We start from the raw sequence: 18459 nt of genomic DNA on the forward strand, positions 1-18459 counted from the left end.
AGTTTTTTTCAGAAAAGATCATTTCTAATATAGCTTTAATTAAAAGGCATGAGAAAAAATGAATAAAAAGCACAAAATGTACTTTTCAACTGCAACACAAAGCCAGTGCAGTGCCATTCAGAGGTTTGGAACAAGTATGCTCTGTTCCCAAATAACATTTTCTAATAAAAGCTCCTGCAAAGTCAGTGTTCTTGAGGAAGAAGTTTTTAATCTGCATTGACAAGAAGTAAGCAACACACACCAGTGATGGTATAGTTCAATGTTTTAAAGGCGAATTATGGATAGCTGAAAGCTCATTCCAAATTATGCCATGCCATTGACATCTTACTGCGGTACAATTGTTTAAACAATGTATGCATGTCTATTTTATAAACCATAAATGTTCTGGAGAGAAGATCTCTAAAAATCATGCTTCTATTGGCAAGGAGGGATTTAGTAGAATTAACACATCCAGTCTTCCCATGGGTGTTTAAAAAGTCCAGGAAAGATCAGAAAGGTTGTTGAAGACTAGCTCAAATGAAGAATTAATTTCATTATTAATGGATTCCAACTCTTGTGAGACAGACACAAACTCCAAGAGTCTATTTACCAGTTTGTTGGAAAATGCTTCAGCAAAGAAAATAGGGATGATATTTCCAAAGGGGTACGATCAGAGAGGCTTTGTGAGTTATTCATTGCCACTACAACACTTAAAGTCTTTAGGACAACAGAAAGAGCCATTCCACTTACACATTATGTGAGGATAGACCTAAGTGCTAAGCTATATTAGCAGGCCAACGATTCCATGCTTTTGGAACCACTATGGTCAGTGAAATGCACGAAGTCAACAAACTTTGTAACAGATGTGGTTTGTTGCATTGACCCAAACCCTGTCCAGTTATTCTTGATACCAGTAAAGTTTGCGACACCAAGGGACATTGGGCATGCATATGCAGGAAATATGGTTCCAACGGCAAAGCCAAACCTCAGAACAAAACACTGGTGATCAACAAGATGGTACAACACCACAGTACTGGCAGCAAGATAAGTGTTAAGAATGAATCACAAAGGCAATCATGTCAATGAGATTCAGAGAGAATCAAGAGAAAGGTAAATTTCAGAAGATGAACAAGCCTTCTATATTGTTAAGCCCATATACCCTGTCAATGGTATAAGGCAATCAGTAATATCAATATCCTGAAAAGACAGGACAGTGGCATGGCAGCCAATGCTCTTCCTGAAAGACATGCACCTCAGTAAATGGCACTCCAGTAAAAGACCATCTCACAGCCGATAACGGAACACCAATTTCATGCATTGGCAGAATCACACTACCGTGCCATTTTGCAAGTTCATTTTGTCATGTCAAAATCTTCTACCTCATAGATATCAATGGCCCAGCAGTGGTAGGAATATCAGTAATGCACTGATCTTGGTGTTGTCACAATTGATGAGATTCACACCACACCAAACATGGAAGAACAAATGATGCAACTGAATCAGTCAACATTCTGCAAGGATATGACTTTGATGTGAGATGCAAGCCAAGTGCCAGGATGATTACATGCTGATCAGATTAATCAACCCACACAAAGACCAAGATGTTCCTCTTGATCTACACTTCCATGCTCTTGATTAGAAGTTGAAAATTTTCTTGATGTTGATTTGTTACATTTTGGCTATAGTCAGTGTAAACAGTTATAACTGGCACCTGACAACCATGAACAACCACTAGAATTGCAAAAGTTCATACCAAGGGTTGGCCTAACAGTACGAAAGAAGTACCTGAGTAGCTTCATTCATTTTGCCCAGACGCAGATGAACTTGGTATATCTCAACAAATCATTTAAAAGGGCAACAGGTCCTAACCCCAAAAACATTGTACCAAGATGTCAATGTTACAGCAGGGACATATGAGTTTTGAGCACACAAGACAGCGAGCATGTGAATCTGTATACTGGCAAGGGATGAATCTGGACATTCAATGACTTATGAATTCACGTGAGACATGCTGAGCATATCAACCCAAGCAGTGGACATTCACATCTACATCCACATGACCATTCTATCCACACTTTGGACAAATGTAACAAACTTATTAACAGTGCACAGGGAAGACTACAACCTTATGACAGATTACGTTTGTAAATGGCCATTGTTTGATGATTTATCCAATTCAACAAGCATGTTGACAACACTGGCAAACCATTTTAAGTGGAGTGGGACCCATATCACAAAGGGGAGGCAATGGCCTTGTGATACTATAGCGAAACTATTAATCCAGAAACTCAGGTAATGTTATGGGAACTTGGGTTTGAATCTCTCCATGGCAGATGGTGGAATTTGAACTTAACAATCTAGAATTAAGAATACACTGATGATGATGAAATCAGTGTTGATTGTTGGAAAAACCCATCTAGTTCATTAATGTCCTTCAGGGAAGGAACTCTACTGTCCTCGCCTGGCCTGGCCTACATGTGACTCCAGATCCACAACAATGATGGTTGACTTTCAACTGTCCAGACTCCGAAATGGCCGAGCAAGCCATTCAGTTCAAAGGCAACAAGAAATGTGCAATAAATTTGGCCAGCCAGTGACACCATGTCCCATGAGTGAATAAAAAACAAGCCATGATTCACACTGAAGCAGTATAGTAGCACCATCAAATTAATAAGGATTGAGCAACTAAACATTAATCTTGCATTGCATTGCTGTACCTCCCTGCAATACATTGGAGAAGGGATTACCATCCCCAGCACAACTTACGAACAGAAGGCAAAGAGAATGACCCTGCCAGTTAAGTTATTTTCTAACCATTCTGAGTCACAGGACTTTCTTCTTCAAAGACAGAGAAGAATGAAAGAGATACATGATGAGCAACTAGGAAGAGATCTACCAAAGTTGCGCAGTGGTCAGAGAGTGAGAGTTGGAAATATATTTTAAAATATTTGGATACCAGAAAGAGTTTCTAAAATATAAAACCAATCCAGATCATTAGTGATCATGGTGCGACATTGCAAAGGATCAGAAATCAGTTCAAACGAATGTTATGGTACACCAATTCTGCAGAAAGAGAGATTACAGAGGAACACTCTGACAGTGGTGTTTGTGTAGTGTAGTGATATTGGGTGACAGCAGCCAGCAGGAAGACATGCAAGATGTCAAACAAATGCAATAGAGAAGTGAGGTGAGTACATGATCAACAGGTTAGGACAAGTTGTCAATCTCTAAAGCATCACACTAAAATTGAAACTTTAGGCTGCTAATCATGGTTTTACCTGTTGGTATAATTATTGATCTGACAACGTATATCGATGTACACTCATGTATATATGTTTGGGATAAGTTTTCACCTTTGTAAAAAGGGTGATGCTATTGTAGTGATTGTAATGAGGTCAGTCAGGTGGACCTCATAGAATAAAAGTTTCCTGATTGGGGCTGTTAATCTTGTTCAGAGCGCTCTGGCTGACAGATATAAACAGGAGTGTCAGATATCCTGTTCACTGACAGCTGGCTCTGAGGGAGCCAGATCAGCATGAAGGACTCTCCACATGTATATAAAGGGTGACTCGGTGATGGGATATTAGGCTCTGTGGAGATATTTCAGTTATGTTATGTCTCATGTTCAATATCATCACTGCATCATAACATGTGACCTAAAGGTACAAATATTTCATACTTCATCTTAACTTGGATCATTTAAAGCATGACACTCTACTGGAAATATGCTTTTCTGTTACAAACTATTAGTTTAATATTTGACCAGATACTCATGTGCCTGAGGAATGTAAGGTATGAACCTAAATGTTAGTTTTAGTAAATGTCTTTTAGATTCTTTAATACCATGCTGCCTGGTTTCTTACATTACAGGAGATAACATATGCATTGCCACAACAGATAAAAATTTCCTCTGGAGCCAAACTCATACCAACGGATCTTCATTTTATTCATTCAAAGGAAGTAAAGCTTCAGTCATTTCAATAATGGGCACTGCTCTGCATTCGTCAGGGCAGCAAGTTGGAAATATCCACCACCCCATGAAATACGAGGGACAGAATGAGAGGAGAACAAAAGAAATGTAGCAGCCTGAATAAGAGAGAAAGGTTTCTAAAGACACGATCAGGCTGAAAAGATGATGGGATGAAATCAGAGTTTCTTACACTTTCTTTGGCGAATGTTGATTCTATTTATGTAAGCAACTGAGTTTTGATTAGGTGTTGTGATTTTAAAGATTATTTGATGCTTATGGTTATTGTTTTAAGAATCAGTATACTTGCCTGCATCTCTTGGAGGTACTGCACAACAGGTGCCAAGCACTTATGTCAGAGTTTAACGAAATGGATCACAGATCACAGTACAGTAGTATAATCTATTTTTAACCAAAGTAAATAGGAATATACAAAGCCTACCAAATGTATGGTAAGAAAAATAAAGAAAGCCCTTTTGATATCATTTTAATTTCTGAAACATCTTGCCTTTGTCAATTGTGGCATGGACTATTAAAGTGGGGAGGTCATGTCAGAGCTGTACAGAACTTTCAATAAGCCACAGCTGGAGTATTGTGTGTAGTTCTGGTCGGCTCACTGTAAGAAGGATGCGAATGCACTGGAAAGGGTGCAGAGGAGATTCACGAGGTTGTTGCTTGGTATGGACTATTTCACCTCTGAAGAGTGGCTGGATAATCTTAAATTGTTTTCTTTGGAGAAGAGAAGCTTAAGGGAGGACCGGATACAGGTGTATATGATTATGAGGGTCATGGACAGCGCATGTTCTCCTTAATTGAAGGGTGAACAACAAGGGGGATAACTTTAAGGCACAATGCAGGACAGGATTTGAGGAAAATCTTTTTCATTCCTGGGGATAGCGGGGTTCTGGAATTCACTGGCTAGAAGGATAATTAAGGCGGGAAACGTCATGATCTTCAAGAAGTGCTTGGATGAGCACTTGAATTGTGGGAAACAGGGACTAGTGGAGGTAGTGGTCTCATTTTGGCAGTACAGACTTGATGGGCTGAAGGACCTCTTCACTACTGTATGATTCAATGAGAATTGTAATGTCACCACATAAAATTATAGATTCGCTACAGTGTGGAAAGAGGCCATTCAGCAGATCAAGTCTGCACTGACCCTTTGAAGAGCAACCCACTTCTTGTTTGTCTTTCATCCACATGTGAGCTGAACTAAGTTAGTAACTGTCCTGAAGTGGCGAAGCAATCTTTGAAAATTGGAGTTAATGGCGCATTGCCTCTCACCTGAATTCGCTTGTCCATTTATTCTAATAACAGGGAGTGTCATTTGCTGACTCACAATTTTGAAAGCAAAACCTGGCCAAATTAAATTCTAAGATATAATTCAATAAGTTTTTTATGTATGTATAATATTTGGAGATATATGGGATGAGCAAATGACCCAAGTAAGATTTGTACTGAAAAGGTTTCTTTTATCAATATCTCAACAAATGAATGAGGTTTTAGTTTTGAGAAATAATGAGGTATTTATGTGACATTTAATTGGCTTCTTTCAAGTGAATATTAAATTTGAAATAATCAACATGTTGCCTTATGCACTATGAGTATAGCAAACAGATACCAGCAGGACAAGATTTTAATTACACCATCTCCTTTAGTGTTCCTCACTGTTAAAATATAAATGGTTTGACAGTGAGAGGTGAAGTGTACTTTCATGTTTCTGTCATGAAGACACGCCTTCGAGGACTTAATGTATTCAAGTTCTCCACAAATCTCTGAAGTTATTTGACATTTGTAGGCAGATTTGAGATCTGATTACTTAGGAAAGAGATCAATTATGTTATTAAGTGAGAGATTATTCTAGGTCAGAGGTACGCACTGGACCTTGAATATCATGGGACTGAGTTTTTAAGACCGCTCTCCTAATCTCCTGTGGTAATGAATCTCACTAGAGGTGAAGCCTTGAGATAGTGCACAAAAAGCTGCTTACTCTTTTTCAGGAAAACATCTACTCAAGTTTGGGTGAGAAATGAAGGGAATGTGTGCAAAACTTCTAGCGTATATGTGTTGGCAGGGCATAATTGAATAGAGAGAAAGTCGAATGTGCAAAGGACAGAGCGGAAGATTGGGTTGAAAGGCAGCAGGTAACTTGGGAGGAAGAGCTTGAGCAGTTCTATTTGTCATGGAGTCAACGAGCGCACTCTGGGAAGAGAGAAGGTTTGGAGAATTTATGGAAATAACAGAAATGTGTGAAGGCTTTGTTTTAAAATATTCTTGGTGTGCACTGACAGATTGGTCTGGGACTGGGGCATCCATCATCTGATGTCAGGAATATTTACAAGATACGTGTATGAAGGAGTACGGAGATTAATTTTAAAAAAGGTGATTAGCAGAGCATGAAGAGAAAACTGATGAAGTGGTACCATGTTTGAGGGCTTCAGCTCAGTACAGAGATTAACTATAATTGTTGTCTCTAGAGAATAGAGAATGTGAAAGGCAGAATTAATAGGTATTCAAATTATAACAAGAACAAATAGAGAGAAAAACTATCAGAACCAAAGGATACAGATCTAACAAAAATTGACAAATGGAACAGGGGAGATGAATGTTTTTCAAAATGTACATTGTGGTTGGAATTCATAACCTGTAAGGACAGTGGATGCAGATTCAATTCCAACTTCCAAATGGAATCGAATATAACGTGACCATTTTTCAATGCCATGTGCAATGTTAATTTAGAAGATAACATACTTACCAACGTGACCTTTGTTGTGTGGATGTTACTTCCTTTTGGGGTCGATTCCATGATATTTATTGCTCCAGGCTGGAAATAGATATTAATGTCCTTAGAAAATTATTTTAAATACAATGCCAAATAGCACATGCATTCTTTCAGCATCTAATCTGGGAAGAATTGGCAACAGTAAAAGAGTTCACAGAATTTTGCAAATCACAAAAGCAAACCATCAAAATTCAAAGTCACAACCTGGACTTGATTTTAGAATTTGTGAACACAAGAATTTCTAAAGCAGTAATGTACTGTTTTCAGATATAAAAGCCCCTTGAAGATCGTTCCTTTGTTAGACCCGCAGTTCCAGCATCAACTTTTAACCTCATATTGATCAAGTTTAGCTTTCCAATTTTGTAGTATGTTGCAACCCATGCCCAAATGCTAATCAATCACAACATATCTTGGGTCAAACCTTGGCCCAATATGGGGGTGAGAAATGAGGTAGGTGGGTGCAATATTTTGTAATGCTGGCCAGCAATTGATTTGTTGATACCACCCCACTCTCAGGCCATCTGCCCATAGCCACGAGTGGGAGTAGAGGGAATGACTCCTCAGTAGAGGTCGCAAGCCAATTAAGGTAAGACATAGACCGATCAAGACCAATTGTCAGAAGCCAACCTTGGATTGCCTATGAGAAACTCAAGGTAGAAGAGCTTGGAACAGGCCAGCTGCCAGGAGGACAATGGTAGGTACGGCTCTTCCTGCATTGGAGGCATTACAATGAGCACTGTGGCATTGAGAACATACCCACTGTCCTTATTTGGTGGAGAATGTGCCCTCTGGCCATTAATTGGTCAATTCAGGCAAATTCATTGCAAGTGAATGCAATGTAGTGCATGGTTGGAGCCCCATTTGATCCTGATACTCAAAATATAAAATCCTGGTCCTAAATATTGCAGAAAAATCTGCCAACTAGAAATTAGTTAGATTCTACATTTGAAAATGAGGTAAGCCTATTGCTAACATATAATGGCATATAGAAACCGGCTGTTGAGATTCAAGCAAAGTTAATGCTCATCAATCTGTGCAGTGACCACATAAATGACTTGTCCGTTTTCAAGAGGCAATATCAATTCACTAACATTTTAAATGGGGCTCTCATTGGTGTATTAGGTATTAAATACGATTTAATGTCAAATCAAGTGATTGCTAAAAGAATTAGAGGGGACAGAAAAAAACATTTTCACCCAGAGGGTAGGGAGTGTCTGGAATTTGATTCCTGATGTGGAGGCAGAAATCAAACCCTGAACTCATTTAAAGAGGTGTCTAGATCTGCAGCTGAAATGCTGTAACTGCAGAGCTAGAGATTAGGAGTTGGAAGTTGGGATTAGAATGGGAGGTTGGTTTTTCTTGGGTGCTGACATGATGGACTATGTACCTGATTTCCATGCCACAACTTTTCTACACATCTATTGGTTGAAAGGAAGTGACAAAATGAACAACACTCTAATAAGGAATAACTTCAAAACCAGAGCTAGCTTTCTGAATTCCTCACCAGTAAAAATGTTGTTGTTGGTTTAATGAGTATGAATAGCCCAGAGATTGAAAGTAATTGATTTGGTGACTGGTGCAGTGGGACAGAGGAGGTTTGTTTGACAGAAAGGGCTACGCATTACTATTAAATTGTTCCCTATGTTACCTAAGCAATGTCCTTGTTGTATTTTGGTTTGGGTTACAAGTGAGGAGCTGGAGATCTATTACATGATGCAGAATCTCCAGTCATCTGTTATATGTTTCACTTTCATTTTGGAGAAGAAAATGCTCATGTTTATTGAAAAAGGTCCTCATGTTGGTCACTAGAAAATTCCATTTCTAATAAACATAACACAGCCATTTAAATGCGAACAATTCATTCAATGTTTTGAGAATGATTCAGACAGTTAGGGAGTTTGAAACTGGAATTGTTAAAGACAGCTAATGGTAGAGGAGTATGAAATCAGGAGCAACTTTAGCAATATATGCAGTTGACTTGAACATTAATACACTGTTATTGTCAATACACTGCACCAACATAATTTTTTTTAAAAATTCATCAAAATATCCATGAAAGGAATCTAAATTATATTACTGTTTCACTTTTTTGTCCTCACTGACAGATGCTGCAACCCCAAAGCAATAATTTACTCAGTTCTTACACTTTTCACAAGAAAGATGTGACTCATAACAGAGAAGTTATTCTTTATTCTAATTAGATTGTTTCTTCTTGCACAGATTCTTTCTGGGCTGCAGTAACACCCTGACAAACCCCAGCATCTCTTTGGCAGCTCCTTTCAGTGGTCATTAGATTATTTATCAGAACTGATCACCTGGTGTCAAATACACAGTTCAGAAAGGAGAATGGTGGGCAGAAAGTAGAAGATAAGGCTTTGGCTAAATGTACCTTTATCTCCCTCATCATGTGCCCCATAGCCAGCTCATTGAAACTGAGATCAAGCACAATATTCCAAACATAATATTCTTGGTTTCGTTGTGCTGATAAAGAACATTTACAGAGATGGCTGATGTAAGGAAAAGATTAACTTTGTTTAAGAAACATAGACCAGATCTAAAAGTTGAAGTTCCAAATTGGAGAAAGGCCAATTTCGACGGTATTAGACAAGAACTTTTGAAAGCTGATTGGGGGCAGATGTTCGCAGGTAAAGGGACGGTTGGAAAATGGGAAGCCTTCAGAAATGAGATAATGAAAATCCAGAGAAAGTATATTCCTGTCAGGGTGAAAGGAAAGGCTGGTAGGTATAGGGAATGCTGGATGACTAAAGAAATTGAGGGTTTGATTTAAGAAAAAGAAGGAAGCATATGTCAGGTATAGACAGGATAGATCGAGTGAATCCTTAGAAGAGTATAAAGGAAGTAGGAGAATACTTAAGGGAGAAATCACGAGGCCAAAAAGGGGACATGAGATAGCTTTCGCAAATAGAATTAAGGAGAAGCCAAAGAGTTTTTATGACTACATTAAGGACAAAAGGGTAACTAGGGACAGAATAGGGCCCTCAAAGATCAGCAAGAAGGCCTTTGTGTGGAGCCACAGAAAATGGGGGAGATACTAAATGAGTATTTTGCATCAGTATTTACTGTGGAAAAGGATATGGAAGATATAGACTGTAGGGAAATAGATGGTGACATCTTGCAAAATGTCCAGATTACAGAGGAGGAAATGCTGGATGTCTTGAAACGGGTAAAGGTGGATAAATCCCCAAGACCTGAGCAGATGTACCTGAGAACTCTATGGGAAGTTATAGAAGTGATTGCTGGACCTCTTGCTGAAATATTTGTATCATCGATAGTCACAGGTGAGGTGCCAGAAGACTGGAGATTGGCTAATATGTTGCCTCTGTTTAAGAAGGGTGGTAAAGGAACGATAGACCAGTGAGCCTGACCTCGGTGGTGGGCAAGTTGTTGGAGAGAATCCTGAGGGACAGGATGTACATGTATTTGGAAAGGCAAGGACTGATTAGGGATAGTCAACATGGCTTTGTGCGTGGGAAATCATGTCTCACAAACTTGATTGAGTTTTTTGAAGAAGTAACAAGGAAGATTGAGGAGGGCAGAGCAGTAGAAGTGATTCATATGGTCTTCAGTAAGGCGTTCGACAAGGTTCCCCATGGGAGACTGATTAGCAAGGTTAGATCTCATGGAATACAGGGAGAACTAGCCATTTGGATACAGAATTGGCTCAAAGGTAGATGACAGAGGGTGGTGGTGGAGGGTTGTTTTTCGACTTGAGGCCTGTGACCAGTGGAGTGCCACAAGGATCGGTGCTGGGTCCTCTACATTTTGTCATTTACATAAAGGATTTGGATGTGAGTATAAGAGGTACGGTTAGTAAGTTTGCAGATGAGACCAAAATTGGAGGTGTAGTGGACAGCGAAGAGGGTTACCTCAGATTACAACAGGATCTTGACCAGATGGGCCCATGGGCTGAGAAGTGGCAGATGGAGTTTAATTCAGATAAATGCGAGGTGCTGCATTTTGAGAAAGCAAATCTTAGCAGAACTTATATACTTAATGATAAGGTCCTAGGGAGTGTTACTGAAGAAAGAGACCTTGGAGTGCAAGTTCATTGCTCCTTGAAAGTAGAGTCACAGGTAGATAGGATAGTGAAGAAGGCTTTTGGTATGCTTTCTTTTATTGGTCAGAATATTGAGTACAGGAGTTGGGAGGTCATGTTGCGGCTGTACAGGGCATTGGTTAGGCCACTGTTGGAATATTGTGTGCAGTTCTGGTCTCCTTCCTATCGGAAAGATGTTGTGAAACTTGAAAGGGTTCAGAAAAGATTCACAAGAATGTTGCCAGGGTTGGAAGATTTGAACTATAGGGAGAGGCTGAAAAGGCTGGGGCTGTTTTCCCTGGAGCATCAGAGGCTGAGGAGTGACCTTATAGAGGTTTACAAAATTTTGAGGGGCATGGATAGGGTAAATAGGCAAAGTCTTTTCCCTGGGGTTGGGGAGTCCAGAACTAGAGGGCATAGGATTAGGGTGAGAGAGGAAAGATATAAAAGAGACCTACGGGGCAACGTTTTCACACAGAGGGTGGTACGGGTATAGTATGAGCTGCCAGAGGAAGTGTTGGAGGCTGGTACAATTGCAACATTTAAGAGGCATTTGGATGGATATGTGAATAGGAAGGGTTTGGATGGATATGGGCCGGGTGCTAGCGGGTGAGATTAGATTGGGTTGGACCGAAAGGGTCTGTTTCCATGCTGTACATCACTATGACTATCTCACTGTGACTTGATCTTGCCATGAGGCTGCAAGTGAGAGCAAGATTATGTGACACTGCCTCATTTCTTGTGATGACGTACTCAGGAGTTATTAATGTGTCATCAATCAATCAATCAATGTCTTAACTCCTAATACTACATACCCCTCCAAGATTCTGATTCTACCTGTTATATTATATCTCCTCCTGAGGTTTGACTTCCATTTCTATTTTATAAGAACAACTGCTCTGGTGGTTTTACTAGTCTACATGAATGTGTTCTCAGCTCCATTGGTGGACAATTGGGTGTCTGAGACCTTTACTTGATCTCCTGCATTCTGTTTGGGCAGAAGGAGAATTGACAGATGATTCTGGTTAAATAATAGATCATCATTTGGATTTCTGGTCTATTTGTGTTGATGACTGCTGTGTAGAAGCTCCTGTTTTGTCACACTGTATCACTTTCAATGAGGTAGGTCTGTGGAAGTAGTGTCTATTCCAACATGTCCATTACGAACTTAGTCTCGAATCCAAACTGGCTCTCCTGATAGGAGCTCCATTCGATTGCATGCTTTGTGATGGTCATTATAGTTCCACATAGGAAGAGTGCTTATCTTCTTTCTCCCTCATCTTTCCAAATCACCAGCTTGGCAAGACTGTGTGTGGGAGAGTAGGGAATAAGTTTTGTCTTCTCTCCATGAGACGTTTGCATTGTTTTTGAGCATTTTGGAGTGAAGTTGCAGGATAGTTCAGAAGTGGGTAATAATGTTTTCACTCTACACACCCTTTCAGCATACTGCTGCTTTGAGGATATTGTGCTGAACTGGTAGTATGGTCAAATCTAAATGAGACTGTGAATTCTTTGAAATACTCATGAGCAAGTTGTGGTCTGACATAACAAAGTGTTGGATCCCATGTGTTGCAAAGACCATCTTCAGCAATGCAATCATTTCTTCAGGCACGTGACCCTGCAGTTGCTTGAGTTCTATCCATCTAGAGTGGCACATGGCTTCTGACCTCAAGACATTTTACCTCTGTGCTTAATGAAGTCCATCCCAAGATGTTCCCGTAACCTTGAGAGAAAGGATGATTAAATCAACGCTTCTCTTACTTCTTAAGAATGACTAGCACATGTAATACAACTTGATATCATCTCTTTCAATTTTGAGAGACAAGACTATTGAACAGAATAGCTTGTCCTGGCTTGAATTCTTGTGATACCCAAATGTCCTTGGCACAATCATTGCAGTAAATTGAGTCCCAGGCTCCTGAAATAATCAATCTTTTGTCATAATTAAGTAAATAATTCATTACACTGAGGTATCCTTTCTCTTCATACTAGTAGTTGAGAATGGGATCATGTGGTATGTATATTGGCCATCCTTTGATGCAGTTCTTGCTGGTGTGAATACATTTTTCATCAGATTTCTATGCATATTGATTCACCCAGTTAGAGTTGTTGCCAATGGAGTAGTGATTGCTATCAATGTAAAGGTTGCTACCACGTCAATGAAAACTGTATCACCTTGTTCAGGTCTTGACAAATGGAGATAGAACAAGGCATCTGCTGCGGTCTGTTGCTTTCTGGGCACATGGTCTAGCGTTTCATCAAATGTCACCATCCTCAGTCTGTTGTATTATCGGAGGAATTTGAAAGGTAGCTATAAGAACTTGCATTCATTGTTAAGAATAAGGCCAGTCTCCTCTTTCTCATTTCTCATCCACAGATGACAAAGATGAGCTTCACGTTCAATTGCTTTGTTGAGCTATGTAAATTCGGTGCAGATTCTGAACGGTCCGGGGAATCTGGTCCTGGGATCATCCTCTGAGCACCACCTTCTTGCTCCTGTTCAATGTGAAATAACTCTTGCTTCAACATAGAGTCAACTCCTTCAGTGTCTTTGGAAAGAGTGGAGAAGGAATTTCTCTGGGTGTAAATAGACACTTGAGCGTTCTTTGTCTATCATGGTGGTTCTTTGCTCAATCTAGTGTTCTCTGTAATATTCCTGATGTAGTATCTCCAGGCATCACAATCTGTGGCCTGCAATTCTAATTAATAATGGTTTATACAGCACAGAGAGGGACCCCTTCAGGGAGTTTGAAATGTTTGCATAATGACCCTTTGGGACTGAGTGATGAACCAGAAAGCTAGACAAAAGGTTGAGAAGGAATGATCCAATTGTCCTACACATGAGTATAGCTTCATTTTCCCCTACAGTAGAAGAATTTACCAGTCATCCATAAGCATGACTAGCCACCAATGAGCCTGGAACTAGTGAGTATAGCCTTCCTAAATCTGTCTGTGAAGAAATGCCAAGAGAAGATTTTGGTTCAGGAGTTACAATGATGAAGTACACTTTCTTCAGCTTTCTCAGTCCTGTGAAAGGCAGTGGGATGTCAGTTTTGATGATTTTAGGCGGATTTTGGCATCCTAGTTCCTCCAGTCTGCAAATCAGATGCAAGTCAGTACAGGCTTTCCTTTTAAAGTGGGAACAACTCTGGGTTTAGGATCATATTAAAAAATGTCAGCGATTTTTCTTTCTCTATATTGAAGGATTGCACTCTTCTGGCCCATATCATTTTTTGTAGGACAAGTGAAGAGAATTTTCCTTCAACCATGGTTTAGCATCCACAAGAACTGAAACTGCTTCACCCATATCAAATTTAAAGTATGTCTTGTTTCCCTCTACAGTACTAGGATATCAGCATCCCAGAAGTTTCTGCCTGGTTCCCTGGATGGCACCTTAACATCATTAATATTTTCTATTTCCTGAATTTTACTATCTTCCTTTTGCTTATTTTGTATAGGATACTTTCTACAACACTCAGCTTGGAAATGATCCTTGTTGCAAAAATGGCACATCATTAGCAGTTAGCTGGGGTAGTGTTGTATGTTGTTCCTGCTTCCCTGTGATTTTGTGGCCAGCTCTGTGCTTTTAACCTGAACACACTCCACTGAGTCAGTCATTTCTGGGATATGGTTCTCCCTGTCACCCCGAATCTCCGATGGATTTTGCTTCCTGACCTCAGCATGTCTGCTTGGCTGAGTTACCTTTCACGTTAAGTGATCCCTTGACTGCAAGTGATCAGATAATGCTTCGTTTCTGACTCTGGCAACAATTCTGTCCCTGATTAGTTCTTCTTTCAAGCTGCCATTTTCACAGTTCTCCGTCATCTGCACAGATTTTTGATAAAAATATCAATACATGCCCCTGTTGCTGGGTACTCTTATTAAAGTTAGCCCACTTGATAATGGTAAATTTTTCGCAGATTGGAGTAGGCATCAAGTGTTTTATTAGTTTCTTGTATGTAGCTTTTTCTTCGTTGATCCCTGGCCTGACTTTTTAGGATATCACTTGCACAGCCATCATTGCATACAAGAGCATACTGACCTGCTCACTGACTGGCTTCACAGGGGGGCCAGATGCAGTGCGATACTTTGTAAATATTCGGCGCCACTTCCGCCATGCTTCTGCTTGATTGGGGCCTGCAGTCTCCTCGCAGCTTTTCGATAATGGTGGAGACTTTTCCATATCGCTCCTTCAGTTGCTGCCACCATATAATATTCTGGGTCTTGTGCTGCTAAAGAGTATATACAGAGTCTGCTGAGGTAAGGAAAACATGAACTTTATGTAAGAAAAGTCTTGCTGCAGCTTAATTGTGCCAAGAGTCTGCAAGAGAGAGCAAGATCATGTGACATTGCATCACTTCCTTTGATGATGTATTCTGTGCCATGTTAGCATATCACACATTCAAGCTTAAATCCTTACAGTATATTAACTGCCGCCCTGCTAGAGTTCCGTGAAAGTGGAACCTTGGGTGGAAGATTGAGCTGTGAAGAGGATGCAGAGACGTTGCAGTATGGTTTGGATCAATGCTGAGTCTGCAAATGCATGGCAAATATAGTGAAATGTAGATAAATGTGAGTTTATTCACTTTGGTATCAAAGATAGGAAGGCAGATTATTGACTGGCTGTGGTTTGAGAGAGGGGATTGTTCAACAAGACCTGAGCATCCTCATGCACTAATCGCTGAAAGTGAACAGACAGGTGCAGCAGGCAGTAGAAAAGGCAATCTGTACATTGGCCTTCACAGCAAGAGGATTTTAGTACAGGAACAAGAATGTCTTACCAAAATTATACAGGGCATTGGTGAAGCCACATCTGGAATATTGCGTGCAATTGTGGTTTCTCCTTATCTGAGGAGGGATGTTATTTTTATAGAAAGAATGCAACAAAGGTTTACCAAGTTGATTCTTCAGATGGCAAGACTGACACATGAGGAGAGATTGAGTCAGTTAGGATTGTATTCATTGGAGTTTAGAAGAATGAGGGGAGAACTCATGGAAACATATAGAATTCCAACAGGAGCAGATAGGATATTCCCAATGGCGGGAGAGTCCAGAACTAGGGATCATAGTTTAAGAACAAGGGATAAACCTTTTAGGACTGAGTTGAGGAAAGATTTATTCACCCAGAGAGTGGTGAGCCTATGGAATTCACTATCAAAACATTATGAGGTTTCAAGAAGGAGGTAGATATACCTCCTGTGGCTAAGGGGATCAAGGGATATGGAGGGAGGGCAGGTTCAAGGTATTGAGCTTGATGGTCAGCCATGATTATATTGAATAGCAGAGCAAGGTCAAGGGGTCAAATGACCTCCTCCTGTTCATATCTTCCATGTGGATGACGGGTATCTTTATCCAATAACTAATATCTAATGGCTGTCTTTCACATTCCTTAAACTTGAAATCTTCCATAATGCTCCAGTTTGCACTAAATCATCTATAAACACTGCAGAATTTTACAGCTCCTTTTATTTTCAAATCCCTCAATGGCCTAACCTCTCCTCATCTGTGTAGCTTCCTCTGGCCCAACAAACCTCTGCGACCTCTGTGCTGCTCCTCCACTTCTGGTCTTTCTTTCGGTTTCAACTTTAATCATTCTCTCATTGGACCGACAGTCATGTTTTCTGCTTTCCAGGCCTTAAACTCCAGAGTTCTTCCCTGAACCTCATGGCCTTTCTATGCTTCTCTCCTTCTTTAAGATGTTCCTTAAAGCGTTCTTTCTTTCAAAGCTTTTGGTCAACTCTTCTAATGCCTCATGACTCCATGTCAAATTTTTATTCAATAACGTTATTATGAAGTACCTTGTAGCGTTTGACTATGTTGAAGAGTAGCATTAATATTTGTTTTCTTTTCTAAACATGTTAACCAATGTAAACAACCGATGATCTTTCAATGATCCTTGGTCATGTTGATCAAGCCTCTTTCTCATCTCAAGTCAAAGAACAGTAGCAATTGTGCAGGCATGCAATTACATTGCTATAACCTACCTGATGCCATAATCAAAATGCCCTTCAGAACTTCACTGCCTTTGACACAATTTGGTGACATCAACAAATTTTAATGTTACTGCTGAATCCTTAAGTCCAGGCCATTTATTTTGCAGTAGGTAAGAGGCATAAACCTTTGTGAATTACCATATGCCTGATCTTATTAGTTGTTGAAAATTTATCCTTCCAACCATTTATTTAGTAATATGATCAGCATAACAACTTAATAAATGTTTCTTTTTAATCCATTTAAGCCACATTCTAAATCTATCCTCCATAACCTTCTGTTTGAGAATCTATGTTGGCTGTTCCTTCTTCACTCCTATTTCTCCAAGTGCTTCATAACTTCTTGCCATAGTATGAACTATAAGCATATAGAAATAGCTGTGGTCTCATTCTTTATGATGTATTTTCTTCATTTTTAGAAATAAAAATGATGCAATTACCAGCTACTCTATAGATCTCTGTATAATTTTCCTCAGTGTAAATTTGGAAAATTACAGTCAAACTTTATTATTTCTTTCTCGTTTCACTAATGATATTTTGATACAATATATCATATTCTTGTAAGTTATGTACCTTTAATTCAAATAACTTCCACAGTGCTTGAATAAAAGGCAAAATACTGTAAATGTGGGATACGGAGCGAATGCTGTAGAAACTCAGCAGTTCTTGCAGCCTCTGTGGAGTAACAATTAACTTTGAGTCTGATTTGACTCATTCTTGTTCTCAGTCATTGAGCCATAGTGACTTTTGTTTCACTTTTCATTACCTCCTACATTACAACCACCTTTGTTGAGTCAAAAAAAAAATCAATATTTTACGCTTGTTCAGGCAAATCTTGATCATGCTCTCTTACTAGCATGTCTACAGAAAGTTTTTTTTTGCATTTTTGCTAATATTCTCAACTCAATTTTTAACATGCTTTAGAGTAATTTTCCTTATTCAGTATTTTCCCACATATTCTTTGCCTTATAAGTTTTAAACATAATCTAAATCTAAACCCTGCCCTTCAATACTCCCAATCCCCCTGACTGAATTATCTTTGACTTTCATTTGCAGTATTACAGCTGAACAAATATTGAATCCTTGTTGCAGTGACAAAGTATCAATTTAAAAAAATCCCTGAATACATTACCAAACAATAAAACTTATGTTTGGCCTGGATATTTTTGTTTAGAATTCTGTACCGAAACTGCTGTTGAAGCAGCTCTTTTCAAAGGCAACTAGGGCAAAACAATGCAGATGGGGAAGGGGTATAAACTCCAATTATCTTACTGAGGGTGAAAATTACCATGAACTTAGAGCAAGTAGCCAGAGGTGTCCGGTGTAGATTTCAAAGGACATAAACTCAAAGTGCACATCAATGATCTAGTTTTATAGATTGACAGCAAGTTGATGTTCACACATTATCAAAATAGACAGTGAATTCATTGACTAGGGAGAGAGTGGACTAAAGAATGGTAAATGGAAGTCAATGTCAGCAAGTGAGATAAGATCCTTTGCGAAAAACGTGAGATGCTTAGCAATGACTAGATGTTGTCGAAGACGTAAGAGATTTGAGGTTCCAGTCCTTCAAACATGAATGACAGGAACATAGCTATATCAGAGGCCTATCAAACTAACAGATTTCTAGATTTTGTCGTAAGAGGTGTCCAACATAACAAACAGACAATAAAGATTAGCCTTT

The 18459-nt window shown here is 39.4% G+C and overlaps 1 protein-coding gene across 1 annotated transcript in view; it reads right to left on the reverse strand.

The window, feature by feature from the left end:
* rgs11 (regulator of G protein signaling 11) overlaps positions 1 to 18459 on the reverse strand; it is a 143145-nt gene that overhangs the window by 55170 nt on the left and 69516 nt on the right. Inside the window, exon 9 of the mRNA XM_072559612.1 lies at positions 6702 to 6770. Coding sequence (XP_072415713.1) covers positions 6702 to 6770 — 69 coding nt within the window. The remainder of the gene's footprint in view (positions 1 to 6701; positions 6771 to 18459) is intronic.

This window comes from Chiloscyllium punctatum, chromosome 40 (assembly GCF_047496795.1).
Source record: "Chiloscyllium punctatum isolate Juve2018m chromosome 40, sChiPun1.3, whole genome shotgun sequence".
In the NCBI taxonomy this organism is placed as follows: domain Eukaryota; kingdom Metazoa; phylum Chordata; class Chondrichthyes; order Orectolobiformes; family Hemiscylliidae; genus Chiloscyllium; species Chiloscyllium punctatum.